The sequence below is a fragment of the Anabas testudineus genome, chromosome 18 (assembly GCF_900324465.2).
Source record: "Anabas testudineus chromosome 18, fAnaTes1.2, whole genome shotgun sequence".
Classification (NCBI taxonomy): Eukaryota; Metazoa; Chordata; class Actinopteri; order Anabantiformes; family Anabantidae; genus Anabas; species Anabas testudineus.
Genome location: NC_046627.1, coordinates 25,851,721 through 25,872,432, shown reverse-complemented (window position 1 = coordinate 25,872,432; position 20,712 = coordinate 25,851,721). Strand labels below are relative to the sequence as shown.

Genomic DNA, 20,712 nt, shown 5'->3' with positions numbered 1-20,712 from the left:
GCTGGAAATGTTTCCATTTCATTTTTGCATTTGTTGCAGTTTCATACACATTATACAACTGTAACAACTGTATTCTTCGTAGTATGCAGCTGATTTCTCCACAAACCCCTAACAAACAAACAACAAAACATCCATATACAAACACACTGCCTCCCACTGTCAAACCCCCGCTGTGCCTCGACCCTCCTTTTTCACAACACACCACACATTATTGAACATTCTTTGTCTCTTGACAATAGACTCTAGATCCACCATGGTGGTACATACCGCACATGCCATGCACTTACTCCACCAGGGGTTTGTATATAGACCACACAAACCCCTGCTGTCACTCTTCTCTACATACTCAAGAAGCAGAAATGCCTTCAGTTGTTGAAAATGTGAGTAGTCTGTTGTGAAATGAGACGGACAAGACAGCAGGACTGATCAATTTCAGAATGTTCTTTTTACCTTATTTAGTTATTTAGATTTATTGTGACCATAAATAAACTGTCTGTCGTGTGTGTATCCTTATGTCACGGCCTCAGCATAATTCGTGACACACTCACGTCTTCCCTGTGGTAGCTAATTTTGCCTCCTGTTCTCCTGCTGTGGCTGTGCTTTCTAAATATAACCCCTCTGTGTATGTGTGACACATACAGTTGGTTGTACCAACGTGGCTCTTTGGCACTGTTACAGAGTACAGGATGGTTACTTTGGCGAGGAAAAGCTGGAACAAATGTTTCCGGCCTTAGAGACCAATTTGTGTGTCTTAAAGCCGTGTTTACCTCACACAGGATTATCTGACTGCTTGGTGTTTTTGACTGCATGTGCAGTATCCCTTTCTGTTCTTTTCTACAATAGTGAACAGATCAAAGCTATGAAGAAAACATTTGCTTTGTATGCATTGTTGATTTGTATGCATTTGCTTCTCAGCTCTGCATGCTTGAGGCATTCTCTCAACCAACTTCATGAAGTAGTCGCCTCATATGTTTTTCCCATACTCCTGAAGGAGTTCCTACCTATGCTGAGCACTGGTTGGCTGCTTTTCACTCTGTGCTGTACTCATCCTACACCTTCTCGGCTGGGTTTATGTGGGGTGTTTATGGAGGAAGGGCAACGCAGCTCTCACCTAATGACAGCTGGGATAGGTTGCAGCACTCCTACAACCCTCTACAGGATAGCTAATGAGTAAAAGCATGAATGGATTGTGGAGACATCGAGCAGCACTCCATCAATCTCCTCAGCATAGACCCACAATTTAGTAAATAATAGAAACTAGAAAAGAAAAGGAAAAAAGGTGCAGTATTAGCTTTTATTTATTAGCTGCAGAGCTTGTAAGTGCACCCCACAGCTTTAACATCATAGCATATATAGATGTTGTCTAATCAAGATCAAAATCTAAAATTAAGTTACACAACTAATCTTATCATATTTATATATGAGGATGAGGATGAACATACTGTAGGTACCTCATTTCATAATATACCTTTTAATAAATAGTTGTGGATGAGTTGTAACTTCTAGTTTAATTAGGGACCATTAGAGTCCTTTTCTAAAGCTTTGCAGGTCACTTATAATCTATTTGACACCTGCTCTGAACTTAAATGTACAAACCCTTTACGTTTCAGTAGAACATCTTTGTATTTATAATCCATATATAAAATACAGTAGCATCGAATTAAACGTATCTTACAGTGTGCGTGTTAACTCTTGTTGTCTACAGCTGATTATAACCTTACATAAAGTCATTTTAGAATATCGATTATCTGGATCCCTGTATCGCTCACTGGATCTAACCATGGCACCGACGCCTCGCTGTGCAGCATGGCGTCAGGACGGAACACTCTTCCTCCTCCCAAAATAGACGCTCACACGGAAACCTCACCGAGTCGAACAGTCGGTCACGAGTCCGTCGAAAAAAGCCTGGAGTGAGGTAAAAATACGAAGGTACGGATGAATTAATAACCCTCCCTGGAGGAGCAGGTCCGGTCTGAGCTGTCAGGGAATTCCGGGGCCGCAGGTGACGTCGCGTGCGTGCGTGCGTCTGTCTGTCCCTTTAAAAACGGAGCCGAGCGCAACACGAGCCCTGCTGTCTGCTGTGGGAGCTCTGCGCGCACACACGGACCCGAGCGAGCCGGACTCAAACACTCGGTCTGAGAACAGGGAGCCTGTGGCGGACACCTGAGAGGAGCTCGGGCCGTCAGGCGGATCGAGTTTCACCGCTGGTTCTTCAGGAAGCGACGGAGACTCACGGGGATTACAGGGCTGGAGCTGCCCTCCACCCAGCCCGGCTGCTCGGGAATTTGTCCGCAGACTCGGAGCTCGAACAGCGGATAAAAGCGAGCGATCGAGAAGGAGAGTGGAGCTAAAGGCACCACGTTACACACTGGGAATAATTCATCATCATCCTCATCCTCATCTGAAACAGCTGAATGAACGGTGAGTGCCGTGGGGAGCGGCAGCATTTAAAAGTCCAGTCTCGGACTTTGTTTTGGTTGTAATCGGGGAAGTCAGGAGTAGACACACTGCTCTAGTAAGTTGGACTGTGTTCAACCTGAATGCACCGGCACCGTTAGATGTTTTCTTCTGTGTATCATGTGCCATTGATTATTCTCCAGTGTTGTTTACTACTTACCATTCAGGACGATACTGAGCGAATTATCGTCATTGATTAAAGCCGAACCTCTGATCGCCTGTGATCGATGAGGTGGGGGATTTTCGCTGTGTTTTTTCTCGGCAGGTGACTCGCAAAACCAAAAACCCACGCGTGTATCTCAATTCGGCGAATTGTTTTCATCAGATCCACGATTGATCTTCACGAGCATGTTTAATCAGTCAGTGCACGTGGATCAGGGTATTTGCTGGAACATGGCTTTGATGGAGGTTTGGGGTTTATGGGGGTTTTGTGGCAAATGTTACCAAAACATCCCCCAACTTTCAAGGGCATTTCCATGTAGGCTGTGCTCTGTCGTAGTGCAGGGCTGATAATGGCACCGTCTACAGATGACAGTTGATCTGGCACATTGTTGCCGTGAAAACTCATGATCATCCCATGGCTAGAAAAGGGAAGGAGAACTAGAGGACATGGAGAGAAAATTGCCTGTGTAAGGAGACCTCACCCCATTGTGAGTGAGTGGGGGTGGACAGGATCACTGAGGTCGGCAGCCGTATAAAGTGAATGGGTAGGTGCCTCCCCCATCACCCCCAGTCAGTCCTTACACACAAAGAGCAGGATTGAAAGGAAGTGATTTGCATCACCTCTCTTCTTGGGGGGGGAGGGGCGCTGTTTTGGTGCTGTAAGGTCTGGGTTTCACGGTTGGTCAGTGCACCAAGTCCGAGCACATAGTAGCTGATCTGTTACCATATAATAAGAATCATATAGGGGGGGGGGCATCGATGCAGGACGTCCCAGTGACTCTGTCGCTGTTCTCCCCCTGATCTCTACGATGATGCCCCCCCCCTCCTCCCTGCAGTCAGCTGGGTTTAGTCTCCACACCTCAGCTGACGACAGGTCTTTGTTTCTGACCCGCGACTCTCTGGACTTTGGACAGGTTGACCCGGACTGATGGAGCGTCATTAGTAAAACAGCAGCGGCTTGATGGAGTGGGTTCTCTAAGGACAGTGCAGCGTGTTGTCGCCTCGCCGCTCACAGGCGTCAAACATTACCCGGTGCTCTTCATCGGTCCTGCAGCTGATGGGAACTTGCAGCAGGCCGAGGGGCTTATTTGCCTCTTTTATTGCCCGCAATAACCGAGGCCAGGTCAGGAAGAGCGAGGTGTGCAGGCATGGGGTCGCAGAGAGCCTTTGAAGGTGACTTCCGATCAATCAGATCGATTGACATGGAAACCAGCCGCGCGTTTTGTTTCCCCGTTTGATGTCGGAGGTTGTAAAAAGTTAAAGCTCCACACCGGAGCGGCTGAGTGCTGCCTCAGCTCTCCCCGCCCACGTTTGTCCCGTGATCTCAATAGGAGCATGCGTGCGTGTGTGTGAATGAACAATCGCCGCCCATTTTACTATGACTGATGACGAACATGGAGGCATATTAAAGTGACACACACACACACACACACACACACACACACACCAGCAGGGAGTGAGGGAGGTGACGGTGGAAATAAGAGTGCTAGCTCAACAATAGTAGTGAGTCACATAACTTGAGTAAGCAGAAGAGGAGTGTGTGTGTGTGTGTGTGTGTGTGTGTGTGTGTGTGTGTGTGTGTGTGTGTGTGTGTGTGTGGATAGTTTCTCAATCCTATCCCCACTCACCATATGTAGCTTGATGGGGGTGCAATAGGCAAATACAGGATTACTGTGATCCAATTAAGAGTTTTAATTTGTGTTTAGCTCGCATAGGAAACGGGTCAGTAGGCTGGTTTAAAGTGCTTACTCATCTATTTCGACAGTTAACGGTGATGAAACAAGAGCTCTGTGGTGTGTGTGTGTGTGTGTGTGTGTGTGTGTGTGTGTGTGTGTGTGTGTGTGTGTGTGTGTGTGTCTTATGTGAGAGTCCAGAGTTCTATTTCTTTACTGCTTTTGTTGTCTTTGACTGAAAAGAAATAGAAAAAGGGAAGCAGAAGGGAGGCAAGTAGTTAGATGTGATGATGAAACATTTATATGACGCCACCGGTTGCAGGCTTTCCAGTAAAAGGTGTCATTTCTCCTTCAGAGAGCAACACAAAACGAGAGAGTGTGAGAGAACAAGGGAGGCGAAGGGCAACATCTGCTGGGCTGACAGTTTCTCAAACACTCCCCACACACCCCAACAGGCCAGGCGTTAAAACACGAGTTATGCTGCATACTGTTGTTTGGAGAGCAGTTAGGGAATTTCCCGTCAAGTCATGTTGGAAGAGATGCTAAATATTTAAAGGGACATAAACGTCACTATTTCAATTCCTACTGTGTAGTATTTATAGTAAAGTACCTAGCTTTATTGCTTTGCAGCTGGGCTTTGTGCTGATTGGCCGTCTTCAGTTTATTTAGTCTCCTGTGGTGAGTGCAAACATTTCAGTACACCTGGTTCGTCCAGACTGCAGGATCAAAGTTTTAGTCTGGTTGCAGATAAGGGTCAAAAACTCAATCAACCAAGTGTGGAATTCCACCATGCAGTGTGACACTGGTTGGTGTGGGTTATCGTCTCCTGAAGTGGGGGCCAGGGCCCACAAAACAGGACACAGGCTGACGTATGGGGGTGCCATATATAATAAAAGATGATTATATGAACATTTTAATAATTAGTAAATAATAGGTGTGTCATGGCAACAGAAATAACATTCAAATGGAGTTACCTTACAAAATAAAAGAGTTATAACAAACGAGAGATTACAGTGCTAATACCACTTTGTACACATTAATAAGCTTTTAGTCCAGAACTCTGGAAATGCAGTTTGCATTATATTAATCGCTCAAATCTATGGATGAAGTCATGCTCCCTATTATTTATTTCTCTGTAGTTTCCTATGGGCCATATACTGCCATCCAACCCCAGGCTTAGACATCCATAACTATAAATATCAGTCATACATGCAGCTGCGGTCTGTTTTGGACCAGAGAACAGAAAAGCACAACTGAATAATTCAGTCCTGAGGCAGAGGAGTGAGCTCACCGAGAGCTTTCACGGGAGCAGGCAACTATTCAAATGTAGCCAAAAGCCAAGTAAATGAGCTAACATAAAACATGGCAGCATTTTAAACGGAGAATCAACAGCGATATTGGAGAAAGGAGGGTGGTCATCTTAATCCTTTGAGCAAATGGAGCTGTGCTATGAAGTAAGGGGGTGGTTCTGAAGTATGTTTTTCCCCCTGAGTTCAGTTCCCCTTTATTATCCCTGGTTGTTTGCCAGTGATGACGATGCCACAGTGAAGGGGGGTGTATGAACCTACACCTACACTGTGCGTGTGACTCACACACAAAATTACACAAACTTTCTCACACTCTGGAAAGAATTCTCTTCCTTCCTTTTTACCTCCCCTAACCTCCAGCGACTACTGTCACCCACCTCCACCACACTGGCAAAATAAGTGATAACTCGGCTAGGAAGAGATTAATAGAGGAAGAAAGAGGCTCAAAGATCAACATCACTGGTATTTGAGGAATTTTAAACAGGCCTTGAAAGTTCTCTGGGCTAAACGAACGAACTTCACCGTCATAACAAAGCAGCTCAGCTTGCGTCACATTTGTTCTGAAAAGTCAAAATGATCGGTGCGTAATAACACCCACTGTAAGAACAACAGTGCACCGTCCATCTGCACACATGCTGCCAATAACTGAGAGGCATTCATGTTCATGTTGTTTTTTGTTATTCACACACACACACACACACAGGCTTTCTGATGAGACATAATGTTGTGAGTTCAGAGAGGAAGAGGATGGTGTATGAGGTCAGCTCGTCCTGTAAACATGTTGGTCAGTAAAGACCTCTCATCAAACCTATTATGAATTCCTCTCTGTGTCTATCTCTGCCTCTCTAGCTTAGTTTAATAACTGTTAGTGAAGACGCAGCCGGTTCCCCTGGCAACTGTTACCAAGGGAGCAGAGTCTGTCGTCTTGTTTAGTGCATTTCTGCGCTAGTCAGTGTGTGTGTGTGTGTGTGTGTGTGTGTGTGTGTGTGTGTGTGTTGGCCCTGGATGTGGAATAGAAGCACCTGGAGCGAGACGGCAGTGTGAGGGAGGGGGATTTTGCACTTCTGATTTTTGAGACAGTTTTTCCTCTGAAAGGAGGCAGCAACGTTCCCTTTTGTCCTGATTTGTTATCGAAAACAATCACCAAGAGAAGCAGAAATAAAAGTTTGGGGGCTTTTAAGGTTGCTGAAGTGTGGAAATCGAGAGTGACGGCGATTAAGCCATTGTCGGTTGTAAATGAAACACCCACATACTCCGATATCTGGTTTGTTGGGATTTATATGCAGTTTTTTTTTCTTTAGAGTTACAAGCCAAGAACTGAGTCATTGTCTTTTTCTATCTCTGTCTCTCTCTCTCACACAGACACACTCACACACACACCTCGGCCCAGTAAGGGGCACAAAAGCACATTTGAGAAAATCTGACGAGAAATCTGAACTGATGTTTCCTCTATAATACAGTTTCTGTGAAAATGAGGCAGGCGTACAAGTATTAGTTATTCAGTACACACACACACACACACACACACACACACATTCATTCTGTCATCATGTGTTTGTCACTCACTTTTACCAGAAGCTAAAAAGAAAACAAGCAAGGCTTTTTACCTAGCACCCAAAAAAAAGTCAAATCAGTTGACTCTGTTGTTTTCGTGATGAGGCACGTGTGAGTCATGCGTTGGACACACGTGCCACTCACACAAGAAGACTGAAGTATATTTTAGGAACCATGAGTGAAACAGGTTTTTGAATTGGCTCTTCTTGTTTCACATCTGTGGACTTATTAGTCACATCAGTTCACTTAATCTACACTGCTCAGAAAAATTAACGGAACACTTCTAAAACAATCAGATTTAAGTTGGGTAAAAAAAAATCATCTTGGGTATTTATAATGATATGGACTGGGTGATGTGTTAGGAACGAAAGGATGCCACATCGTTTGATGGAAATTAAAATAGTCAACGTACAGAGGGTTGAATTCAAAGACATGTTGCAGCAACTCAAAATGGTTTTAAGTACTTTGTACTTGCTCCTTGCACAAAGGAGCTGATACCAGTCCTGTTGGTGGGTTAAGAACCTTCTACAACCCTCCTAGAGTACCTGCCAGTCTCCTGTAATCATCTCTGTGCACTTGAGACTGTGCTGGGAGACACAGCAAACCTTCTTATAAGGGCACGTATTGATGTGCCATCCTGAAGGGCTGGACTGCCTGTTCAACCTCTGTAGGATCCAGGTGTCGCCTCATGCTACCAGTAGTGACACTGACCATAGCCAAATGCAAGAAAAGACGAGGAGAGAAAAAATGTCAGTGGCCTCCAGCTGTAAAACCATTCCTGATTTGGGGTTTGTCTTATTGTTGCCTCTGTAGTTCACCAGTTGTTAACTTCATTAACACCAAAGCAGCTGAAACTGACTAACAACCTTGTCTGCTACTTAACTGACCAGAAGTTTAACTAACCTGATGCTAAACTCTGACTAAAAGTGTTCCTTTCAATTTTTTGTACATTGTACTTTTTTGCAGACACTTAAAGACATACAGTTTATATCTGTTCAACAGGAAGCCTCAGCCTTAAAACCCCTCCCCAAGCGCCCCCCACCCCTCATACCCCCACCACCCACACGCGCACGCTCACCTCAGGGAGGCCTACTTCCTGTGGTTGTGACGTCAGCTTCCTCTCCTCTCTGAGCTCTGTTCCCCTTCTATTTAACGTCATAAACACTAACCCACACACTAACCCAGTTGTGCCTCGTCAGTCACAGCCCAGATGTCAGCCTGGTGAGTGCAGGAGGCAAAGGGGGCCTTGTGTTTTGATCATTTTTCTACCAGCCCCCCTTCTGCTCCTTTGTGTTCTGTTTCTTTTTTCACAAATGTGAAAATTTAGAATGGTTTCTCATCATGGTGGTACTGAGCGTCCAGAAATAAACGTATTCATGCCCTAATTGTTGCACAGCCAATGCAGTTCTGAAGAGTCAAACGAGACAGTGGTTAAAGGTGGTGGCAGGTTGACCACCAACAGCCAGACAAGACAGCCTCTTACTGGTGGTTGCTGCTAAACTGAAGCTTCTTACTCTGCATTTATCAGATGTGAGTGAGAAAAATAAATAAGCCAGCAAGAGACTAGGTAAGACAAACAGCAGCCAGCTTGCATGCTGCTGCTGAGTCCTGGGTGTACCTGGGGTTAGGTCAGTTCTCTGTCATCTGGATGCACGGTGGTGGTGTTAAAATGGAGATAAAGGTCCGATGTTTCTGTGTTTCTGTGTTCAGAAACAGTGTTGGCTCGCTGTGTCCTAAGCTGACCTACACTGACCTGACGCTGAGTGAGTGCTGGCATGAATAGAGCCTTGTGATTTTGAGAGTGTGTGTGTGTGTGTGTGTGTGTGTGTGTGTGTGTGTGTAAGAATGTGGACATAATGAAGTTGGCCTGCATCACTGTTTTGGAACAGTATGCGCTGATGTTTGCACAAGCACAAACAAATAAACATGGGTGTGTACAAACACACGCGCGCACACACATTTTTGAATGGCAGTCAGTGTGAGGACACTCATTGACATAATTCATTCCCTAAGACTGTACTGTCGCTAAGACCATGTTAATCTGCTGTTTCAATATTTTAATTTATTACATGTACTGCCTTACCCTAACCCTAACTATCACAACTAACTGCCTCACCCTAAACTTCACCCTAACCCTAACCAAAACTTAATTTTAACCCTAAAACCTTGTTTTAACCCTGAAATTGATCTTTAAACACTCTTCTCATTGTGAGGACCAGCTAAAATGTCCTCAGTCCAACACAGTTAAAATTCATGCAGGTCCTCACCACAATATAATGATAATAAGCCATACACACACAGAGCCTGGAAACAAGGTGCGGGTAGATGCAGAGGATGGCTGTGTGTGTGTGTGTGTGTGTGTGAGAGGGAGAGAAAAGCATAGTGTTTCCTTCTGAACATGATCTCTATCTAGACTGATTATGTAATGTCCAAATAGAGAAGAGAGGGTGACGGAGGACAGAATGAGCGAGAGAGACAGACCATGCATGGCTGTTCCGTCACTCTTGGGCAGAAATTCACTTCTACCAGAGCCTTTCCCTCACTCTATTTTCTGTTATCTGCCACTTGTCCCAGACTTATCTGGTCATTTCTTATCAGATAGGCTCTGCGGTGACTGAACTAGCAAAGTAACACACTCCAGCTGCCTGCCATTACCCCCTCAAGCTCTTTATTTTCAGTGGCCTCATCCAGCACTCTGTAAATGGTCTTCTTATTCATCTGTCTTTTGCTCTTTCCACAGACAATATTGATTAACATTACAAACCTTAACTGTATTGAATATTAGTTAATCTTAAAATAAAGAAATTTGCCATCAGGATGAGAGATGCAGTGTGTGCTCAGTGCTTCCACTCCTTGACTGTCTATTTCCCCCTCATGGCCTCAGTGTGGCTATCTGGCTGGGGACTAGCACAGGCCAGTGCTTGGCAGGACAGGGTGAGGGCAAATAAATAAGGGCTACTGCACCGAGACACCTCTTAATTTCAACCATTCGTTTCCCTCGGCTCATGTCAGTGACTGAGCTAACCGCCTTGTGCACAGCCACAAGCCTGTAACTTTGGTTTGTGTGTCACATGGGATTAGGCTGAATGTACTTGTTTTAGTGTTTGTGTTTATATATACACCACAGAGAATTTGAGGATTTCTCTAGCTTTTTGGTTCGGGTGGTTGGTACAGATTTTCTGCTTGCCAAAACTTCCTGCTTTACTCCGCCTCCCAGCCGATATCTAACGTGCGTAATGACAAAGAGTCTGTTGACAGGAACAGTTCTTTGATGTCTGCTGTCAACACGGAGGGGGAATAAGATGACCTGGTATGACGTGACAATGAATTCTGTTGTCTATAATTGATAAATTTATCATTAGTGTAGTACAGTAACATGAAGGTGACAAAAGTCCTTTAACTAACTGAAAGCGACTTAACGTATTCAGCTGTACAGAAACACAGCGGCTGGTTGTGGTTTAAATTAGTTAAAGGTGAAAGTAAAAAGTAAGCACTGGTAGTGTTCAGGGCTACTGAAGCTCAACATTTAAATTGTATGTATATCCTTGTTTGGTAAAGACTTATCAACACAACTACCTGAGTTTTGCGTCAGTTATCAGTTGACTGAGCTTTCTACAGTTTGCCTCAGCAGTTCTCTTGAATTTGTTGTCGATTCCCCTTCAGCACATCGTCGCATCCTGTTTGTCTAAACACACATGCACACGCACACTTAACCAATGCAACTGCAAAGGAAGCACAAATGACATCACAAAGTCCAAGAAATTCCCACTGTCACATCTGCAATGGTGCAGATACACGCCCCCGGTCACTTAACAGTAAGCGGTGTCCCAGGAGGGTGGAGTTTTAGGTTGAGCAGTTCTGGGTAAGCCCTCTCCTAGGGTGCTGAGTCATCGGGGGATCCCCGAAAAATTAAATACGTAATGCTTGTTGCAGATGCGCACCTCACTGTTTACTAGCGTTCATATACTGAAGGCTAACACGTAGCAGGTATGACCGCATTTCATCACTTTGGTATCGTGTGATGAACCCGAGCTGGTATGTAACACTGTCTGTTATCAGATGTCAGAATACTGAGTTTCTCACACTGAAGTGACTGTGAGCAATGTGATAGCCCGGATAGCAACTGGAATAGACGCCTGTTTGGTCACTGCAGACATAAACACACACGCTCTATAAAAGTTGTAATTACAACCACATCACTGTGTCCCTGTTTGCACTTACAGGTCATAACTGGGTCTCTGGCTTGATTTCTCTTGATATATCTCTCTCCCAATTTAAACCTCTCATTCAGTTACATTTTCTCTTCCCCCTCCCTTCACCACAATGCTGTTTGTTTTATTATTTTACAGTTTCCCTAGTGTTACACTTTCACATGAGATAGTTGACTTAGCCTGCTCATCTCTTCCTGTTAGAGTGAGATCACTCCTGTTTGTGTGTCTGCTCGCCTGTTAAGCTGCACAGTCACTCTCACCATTGTGTCTGTGTGTGAGATGAGAAAGAGAGTGAGTGAACAATAGCCCCCCTTGCTCCCATTGTATTGACCTCCCTGCTGATTTACCCCTGAGCCCCTGGGCCCCCGTCAGGTTTTCCACACTGCTCAGAAAGCAGACATCATCTCAGAAGTCAGGAAACCAGTAGGGGCGAGGGTAGTGACAATTTCTGGTTTGAAAGTCAGAAAAGAGAAGCAGCAAAACAGAAAGGTTTTTGGTTAATACTGAAAGCAGAGTAATGCTCACTCGAGAATTATATTGTGTGGGTTGATGCTTCAGGTTGATGACAGTTATGACCGAAACGCTATTTATCTGTTTGGCATGGCTTCGTGTTGCTTAGAATGACAGCTTGACATGAATGCTTTTGTCTTGTCTGTCTTTCAGGGTTGAGGAGACCCCAGAGAGATGATTGGCAGCCGAAGCTGAGACTTAACACAACTGTGAATCAATAAGTTGGTGCTACACTAAAAGGTATGCTCAGCATGAGAGTGTGTTTCTATCAGTTTGTCTTACAGCATGTTGAGTGCCGTCCTGACAGTTAACACCAGCCTATCTGCACACAGCAACACTGGCTGGTGCATGATGACTCCTGTGAGGCAGAGATAGAGAGGATGGTGTGTGTGTCACTGTATAGCACCCCTCCTGATGAGCTAAAAGTGTACAGCCATTGGAATATTCGTACTGGACTTTAAATAGAGGTGGAGAGATTCAGAGTTGGTGGGAGGAAGAAAGGAAGAGAAGAGGAACTGGTGGGTGGAAAGACTGCGTATGACCAGAGCTAATTTAGGAAAACTGGTGGAAGAGTGCTGTGCTGAGCAATAGAAATGAATCATAACCTGTGTGTGAACTACTCTCATAATGCATTTCACATTAATTACTACATTAAGCTGTATCATTATGTTTCTTGTACATTTGGAGATGTGACCCCTCAAACATGTTTAATATAGAGATATGTATAGATGCCTGTCATCTTTAAATAAATGACTTTAAAGATTCAAATTGCTAATGGGGAACAGTGGAAACAAGATGTCTCAGATATAACAGGGATAACATGATGTGTTACATCTTTAGTATACATGATGTTTGTTATACTGTTATGAACAGCAGACTTGTTAGTTAATGTGTAGGAGTAAACACACCCCTCTTTTCGTCAGGTGTCTCCTTTGTTGACGTTTTTTAAGGTACTTTGAAACACAGACTTCCTTGTATCTTGACTCCCCTTCTGTCTTTTGTGGTGTGTGTGTGTCCGGTGTTTTAGAAAGCAGGGAGGGGAGGGAATTGTCTCTGCTTCTTTTATGTGTCTTCCCCTAAACTGTTTTCCTTTATGCCATCTCTTGTGTGTGTGGGCGTTTTCGTGGCACAGTTCCTACTCTCCACTCCATCTCCCTCCATCCCTTCCCTTGTCTCCATCTTTTCTCCTTAATCTACCCTTCCATCCTGTTCAGACCGTCTGTCGCTGCTGCCCCCCTCTGCCTCTCCCTCACGCCTGCTGTAATGAGATTAAACAGTGTATCCACCAGGCATGCACACACACTTTATACACACACACCCTCTAGAGCGCAGTAGCACACACATAATCATCCACTTAAAAAAAGAGCACACTATTCTCTCTCGCATGCACTAAACTAGCTCAAGGCTTACATGACCGTGCAGCTTGCACACTTGGCACTGCTTCCAGCACCACACACACACAATTGGCAAGTGACCAAGGTGTCTCACTCTTCTTTGCCTCTGTGTCTTGTTATCAGGAGGCCCATGGTAGGGATTACAGTAACCCCAGGTCTCTCCTCATAGGTGAGCTCCCCACTGAGCCATCTGGGCCTTGGTAATAATCCTGTACTTTACTGTTTTACTGGCTCCTCCTAGAGGCTGACTGACGCATAGCAGTCAGCTACAGACAAAGAGGTTATCAACGCAGACTTGATGTGTTTTAATGCATTTTTGTGTTTCTTGGGGAAATGTCATAGGTAAAACAAACAGTAGTTTTAAATATGACAATCAAATAAACATTAAGCAATACTAACTACCCTATATAATTGAGAGTTCACTGGCATTATTGACTTTTCAGTGTGTGTCATTCTCATAGTGGCTCTCCTGTTCTCTCTCTCTCTCCCTCTCTCTCTGCAGCCAATAGGCTTTTGGGTTCTTGGTGCTGAAAACAGAGGAGTTGGACAGTACAGATACTCTCAGTGTTGGAGTGAGGCCCTCTCTGTGCTGCAGTGGAGGGCTTCACAGACACAGCTAGTCTGGTAAGTACCACAATTAACCACAATGCAGTCAGGCATGGCAGTCTACAAGTAATTACATTAGCAAGTCTGGTTAAACCATTGGCTATAACTGTAATTGGCTGCCTAGTAATTCTGGTCAAGTAGATTTATAAAGTGGTACTAACCATTACAGTTTTTCTGCATAATGAGAGCTCTGCTACAATATTACAGCACACCTTGTATCGTGTATTTGTAAAGATATTTCACCATAATCTTCAGCTGTTTTTCAAAACAAGTGATATTTGATGAAGTAACTTTTAAGTATGCTTACAGTCCAAGTGTTTTTCTGCATGTTTGAGGATGCATCTATGCATGAATGATATTCCTTTATTACTAACATCCACAGGCTGGATGCATCACGGAGTAGAGCAGTTTGGCGGGCGTGGCACACGGGATTCCTTCCCTCTGGACGGACTCAACCGGGGGCCATGGCCTCCCGTGGGCAGCCGCGCCTGGCAGCCACCTGTCAGGTCTGTAGCTATGACAACACATACACTTGTACAAACCTCTTTGATAACTTACGTCCATCATGTTCTGCCTATTTGATGTTTAAAGAATGGAAGTTCTACTTCAAATGCACTTAACTTAGTTAAACCAAGTATCATCTGACCGTGTGTGTGTGGTGTGTTTCTTATCAGGTGTCCGCCTGGAATCAACCAACACCAGCTCCTTCCTCATCTACCTCCAGGTCCTATAGGTGGACTGAACCATTCCAGCAAATTCTTCAGTAATGGGTAAGTCACGCACAAAACCTTTTGAAATAAAGGAAGAACAAGGTTTTTGCATCATAATAGATTGTTAGTGTATTATTATTATTATTATTATTATTTTGTTTTTGAAATGATAAAGTTTCTTGCCTTCTATACTTTAATTCCCACCAGGGCTATGAGAGGAGGCGAAAAGCTTGAGCCCCCACAGTCAATGTTACCAGGCTTGCAGAGGGAGCAAAGACCTCCTCATCATCACCCTTATCCGCCACCTCCCCACAGAGCATGGGAGCAACTAGGGCAGTTGTATGAATCCCACCTCCCTCCTCAAGGACATCCTGGTGTGCCTCTTGCCAATGAGCACTCACTCCGTCTACATAATGGAGGTTATGCAGGCAGTGGTGGACCACCCCCAAACTCACATCTTTCCCACAGCAGGTCCAACCAACTGCTCAAGGTGAAGAAAAATGTTATAGATGACATCATGGCAAACTTGTGCACTAACAGTTAAACTCACATGAAAATCACTCTGTTCACACTGTCTGTGGTGTCTTTGCTTATGGCTTTAGTTTGGAGGTGCTCAGGAGCAACATGTTCCCCGGGGTCCACCATTGCTGGGAGATGAAATGTGGGCACAGGTGCACCAGGTAGGGTCTCTCTAATTGGCTTTGGTCATGTTTCATCATCCATATATACCCTATTCTCATTGGTATTTTAGCTGCAACCAGGTGAAAGATATACACCAGTCACTGACATTGCCATTGAATTATGGTTGAAAGCTGAACTGACATAGCGGCATTTGCTCTTGTCTCCTCTACCTGCTCCAACACTAATCTTTTCTTTTTCTATTTACAGCAGAGGGGGTACCCAGGGAAGATGTTGGGAGGTCAGCTAAAGAGACCAGGCCCGCCACTAGGAGAACACTCTGTTATCCAGCACACTCCTCCACAATCCCTGCACTCGTCGTCCCGACCTCCCACTACTGAGGACTGTCCCAGTCCCAGTAAGAGGAAAAAGAGCTCGGATCAGGTATCTGATTGAAACAAAGGCTTTTTTTTCTGTTAATACTAAAACAGCCAGTTAATCTCAATTTGTCTCCACAACTTTGCTATTGGTCAGAATAGTGAATACTATGTTTCACTTGTGCAGGTATCCCATCCTGGGCTTCAGCGTTACTCTGGGCAAACTATGTTGTCTCAGCAGCAATCACCAGTTCACCACCTCCCTCCAAAATCTGCATTCTGGAACCCGCTTCACAAGGAAAGCAACCCTCCCTGGCAGCCCCACACCTCTGAACGTAAAAACCCACAGGCACAGGAGTTCCAGGTCCGAACAGTAGAAAAAGATCCTTTTTATTAGATAGACGGTATTTTAACTAGGAGTTAAAGGTTTTATTGATCAGTCAATAAGAAAACCTATCACTGGAGTGAGTGTAAGCATAAAGACACTTTGGATGTTTGAACCTCAGACAGTATGATATTTACTGTGCGTTATAAGTAATAATAATAAAAAATAACATCCAGCCCAAAACGATTTCCTTCTGAAAAAGTTTTCCTTGTTTTAGCAATGATCAGGTCCTATGTTAGTGTGATGTCACTCTAATCACCCTATATTTTTCTGGTTTAACAGGAACCCAACAGACAAAGAATGGCCAACTACAGCCAAAAATCCTCTCCTGCATCCTCCTCCCCTTCAAACCTCTCTCCTCCGTCAAACTCATCTGCAGGGAGCTATAAACGTGATTGTGCTCCAAAGCTCAAGAAAGACCCGTTCAAACCTCAGGCTGTAAATCATCAGTCCCCTCACTCCTCTTACCCCAGCCCCAGCTCTAAACTGGGATTAGCTCCACCCTGCCAGTCCATGGAGCCTCATGGTTCTCAGAACCAGAGAGGCCATCTCATTGGGGGCCAAGGTGGCAGCCAAGCTACCTCCCACACAGCATCTACCCTAACCAGAGGTGACAAAAATCAACACCTACATGCCCAGTCATCACCAGCAAACCCTCCAGCAACCAGCAGCAGCAACAACAGCAGCAGTGTGCCTTATAGCCACTTCCAGCCTCACCCGGGGCTGGGGCACCAGGGTCCCTCTAATCCTCCACCCCCTGCTGCCAACAGCAGAATCTCAGTACCTCAGCAACAGCAAAGTGGGCCCCATGGGGCCTGGCGATACCAGAGCAAACCCAGCAGTCACTCCCGGGTAAGTACTAATCAGTCATGCAGCAGCTCATTAATACCAAGTTTTGAGTTTATTATTTTGCAGTTGTTAGTGTCATTTGACACAAACAGCAGGTGTCTTTATTTTGAAGTCAAGCTGACATGCTGTTATACATCACATATCAACATCTACATTACAAAATTAATTGAATAAGCATTGACATTCTTTGTTACTGCGTCTGTTTACTTAGGAGTCGGACATCTACAGGCCTCCAGGACTGCTACCTCAGCGACAGCAGAGCCACAATCAGGTTGTTGACAGTCGGGTTCCCTCCCAGCATCACCATCGTGTCAGTCCTCCTCTTCCTCAAACTAACTCCACCCGAACACCTGTCATTACCCCCAATGTTCCTACATCCCAGACCTCCTGTCCGATCAGCCCCTACAACAGCAGCAGCAGCAGCACCTCTGGTGGTGTAACCACAGCAACCGCAACACCCCCTGTTGGTTGCTCTGAGAACAGCCTTAAGAACAACTGGCAAAAAGATCAAGATTCAGTATGCCAAACCTCCACTAGTGCTATCACTAGGCCTACTGCACATCTGGATGCTCTGCTGCAGCTGGATACTCGAAGAGGCCATGCCCCTATGGCAAGCAAACATCACAAACAGAGGTCACCCCAACCACAGCAAGAGGAACCTACCAAGTCCCAACACACAAAGGAGAAGAAGTCATACTATACCCATTCTGAACTGGAGCAACATCCTCCATTTTCCTCATCATCTTTGTTCTCCTCAGGTCTCCAGAGGGCAGGTGACAGAATTTCAAATCCACTTGCTAACCCTGTTCCACCTTCCACTGTCAACTCTGCCCCTCAGCCATACAGTCCAACCCTCTCCTCTAGACTGGATCATCAGCCAGACTCTGCCTCAACACAGGTGTATTCTCAGTCGCAGCTCCGTCCACCAGCTCCCACCTCTGTACCCCAGTCCATTGAAGAGGCTCTAGACAAGCTTGATGCTGAGCTAGAGGGACACATGCAAGCTGAGGAAAGGAGGAAGAGGGATAAAGAGGAGCTAGAGAGAAGAATCAGAGAAGAAGAGAGACTAAAGAAAGAATGGGACATGAGACAAAAGCGGGAAGAGGAGAGGAAGAGGAAAGAGCTTGAAAAAGAGGAGGAGAGGAAAAAGAGAGAACTTGAGAGACAGGAGGAGGAGAGAAGAAGAAGAGAATGGGAGAGGCGGGAGCAAGAGAGAAAGAGAAGAGAAGCAGAGAGGCTGGAGGAGGAGAGGAAAAACAGAGAATGGGAAAAGAAGAAGAAAGAGCAGGAGAAGCATGAAGAGGAGAGGAAGAAGAGAGAAGCAGAGAGGCAGGAGAGAAATAAAAGAGAACTAGAGAGGCTGGAAGAAGAAAAGAAAAAGAGAGAGCTGGAGAGGAGGCGAGAAGAAGAAGAGAAAAAGAGAACGGAGTGGAAGAGGGAGGAGGAATTGTACAATGCAATAGGCAAAGAACAGCCAGCTACTGAAAATCTGGAAAAACTACTCTCTGACAACGCCTCCTCAACACACCCACCCCCTCGCCTCTCTTCCGCTACTCCTTCAGGTCCATTACCCCCGGTTTCCCAGGTTTCACCCCCCTACCCCTGGCTAAGCCGTGGTGGCGTAGTCCCCTGTCCACCGGGCCAGACATCTGCCACCAACACTCCTGTAGAAAGGCTGCGGCCACCTCCTCTTACACCTCAGACTGATTATGCCAGAGAAAAGCAGAGGCAGAGGGAGATGTGGAGCAACAATGGCGGAACGACATTCAGCCCCTCATCAACACACAATACCTCAGGCATGAACCAGCCGGTATACCCCCCCAAGCCTCCGGCAATGCAAGCTGCACCCAGTCAATCCAAAGACTCAGCCAAGGAAAGAGAGAGCAGCCAACTCTCTCTCCCCACATTGACACTTAGAGAACCCCCCAAACTGTATCAGGCTTTCCCCAGAGAAAATCCTCCACCACCTTTATCCTCCACCTCCACAGGGAGAATTCCTAACAGGCAGGTGACAGGAAGTGGTTTGGAAAATGCTACCAGCAGGTGCAGCACCAATTTTGACAGTGCACAGTTTGAGGAGGAGCCCTCTGAGTTGTCAACACTGCTTCCTGATGGCCTGGCTAACATTATGGCCATGCTGGATGAGTCTATCAAAAAAGAAGAGGAGATGTGTAACAGTGAGAAGTCTGGGTCCACAGGTCTTCTTGGCAAGTTTTCTCCTAGTGCTCCACCTGTCAAAAACTACCTGTGTGCACCAGACCTCATTCCAGCAATGAAACAACAACCTAACCAGGAAGAGTTTGGATCAAACCCCCATGCTAGCCCTCCTGTGCTAAGTCGCCAAGGCTCTCTGGCATCCCCTTGCAGCCGGACGTCATCTGTTAACGAGGAGGATGAGGACTACCTGAAACCGTTCCCTAATGTCTCTAAACAGTCAATTGATATGGATATGGGAGTAGCCAACACCAATTACCGCCACAGTGACCTGGCTAAACTTTATGGCCTCCCTGAGCAGACTAAAAGTGAGGCTGATGAAGATGACGATGAAGAGGATTCTGAGACCCCATCATGTTCTCCACCACCCCAAAGACCCCACCTCCACCAAACAGGGGTAAACAGCATGTTCAAGTCCCTGGCGACAGTTTTGGAGAGCCAGAAGTATGCTTACAGAGGTGGGCCTTTTGGGCGACCCCCTCCATCAGCTCTGGTTGGGGTCAAATATTCCTCTTCACTATCACTGGGCCCTGGTATCTGCCCCCAGCAGCAAGGCTGTTCTCCTACGTCAGATTCAACCAATCCACCGTTCAGTCCAGCTGCCCCACCTTTAAAGTCCTCTCCTCTGTTGGAAGATGAAAAACTCAAAATAGAGGATGAAGATGACTGGAGAGATGATGGAGAAGCAACAGAAGATTTGATCAACTCCATCAAAAAGGAGAGTACTCCTACCATAAAGCCCATTAAGGTGGTCAAAGAAGAGCAAAGGTTGATGACCATCTCAGAGTCTTCTCTGGCAGAATTGGGCAAGAGTTGTGAGGTCATCCTTAGTCGACAGTCACTTCCTAACAAGAAGTCCCACGATAAACCCAACAGTCATAGGAAACTGGAGGAAAGGCACAAACATGAGAAAGGAAAAGAACACAGAGATAAAGACAGACACAGGGACAGAGAGAGGGAGAAAGAGAAAAAGAGAAAGCACAGTCACAGCAGCAGCAAGAAGCATGAAGACAGGAGAGAAAAGAAGCATAGAGATAAGAGAGAGGATATGGCCTTCTCCTCTTCATCCTCGTCCTCCTCCTCTTCCTCCCATTCCAGCTCCAGCCACAAGCGGCACAAGGATGGCAAGACCCATAAGAAAGATCGCAGAATTCTAGGTGATCTCAACCTTCAGAGCAAAGATGGGTCTGAGAAGAGTATGAGCGAATGTGACACAGATAAAAAGAAACGCAAGGAAGCATTTGGTGCCAGCTCCACCAGTGAAGGTGAGCATGCAGAGTGGACGTCAAAGTGTTCTGGAGAAAGATCTGAGCACAAAAAAGGCTCGGAATCGGGTTCTTCGTTAGGTTCCACCGACTTCATGAAATTGAAGGCACTGTCAGATGGGCCACCCAAAGAGCTAAAGATTCGCCTGATTAAAGTGGAGAGCGGGGACAGGGAGACATTCATTGCCTCCGAGGTGGAGGAAAAAAGAATCCCACTGGAAGAAATCAGCATCAAAAACACTGCCAGTGAAATCATCAGGTCCTGCAAGTAAGTGATCTGAGCAAATGTGTGTGTGCAAATCAGAATCAAACTGTACATTTGCACAAATAGATAACTCGCCAAGTAACTCATAGGCACAGTAGATGTTTAAATGAGTGTGTTGCACCTCAACATTTGCAATATGTTCTTTTTTCCATTTC

The 20,712-nt window shown here is 45.5% G+C and overlaps 1 protein-coding gene across 8 annotated transcripts in view; it reads left to right on the top strand.

Moving 5' to 3' along the window:
* The window catches only part of kdm6ba (lysine (K)-specific demethylase 6B, a), an 88,344-nt gene that overhangs the window by 62,603 nt on the left and 5,029 nt on the right, over positions 1–20,712 (top strand). For 2 of the 8 annotated variants that reach the window (XM_026352555.1, XM_026352556.1), the window contains 10 exons: positions 12,028–12,114; positions 13,771–13,892; positions 14,257–14,380; positions 14,549–14,644; positions 14,792–15,074; positions 15,187–15,264; positions 15,473–15,646; positions 15,767–15,943; positions 16,247–16,816; positions 17,025–20,560. In XM_026352555.1, the coding sequence (XP_026208340.1) occupies positions 14,262–14,380; positions 14,549–14,644; positions 14,792–15,074; positions 15,187–15,264; positions 15,473–15,646; positions 15,767–15,943; positions 16,247–16,816; positions 17,025–20,560 (5,033 nt within the window). In that variant the 5' untranslated portion in view covers positions 12,028–12,114; positions 13,771–13,892; positions 14,257–14,261. Of the gene's footprint in view, positions 1–2,062; positions 2,422–12,027; positions 12,115–12,142; positions 12,393–13,391; positions 13,438–13,770; positions 13,893–14,256; positions 14,381–14,548; positions 14,645–14,791; positions 15,075–15,186; positions 15,265–15,472; positions 15,647–15,766; positions 15,944–16,246; positions 16,817–17,024; positions 20,561–20,712 lie in introns of those variants that run through there. The other 6 variants (XM_026352559.1, XM_026352561.1, XM_026352560.1 and 3 more) reach the window with 5 other exon arrangements.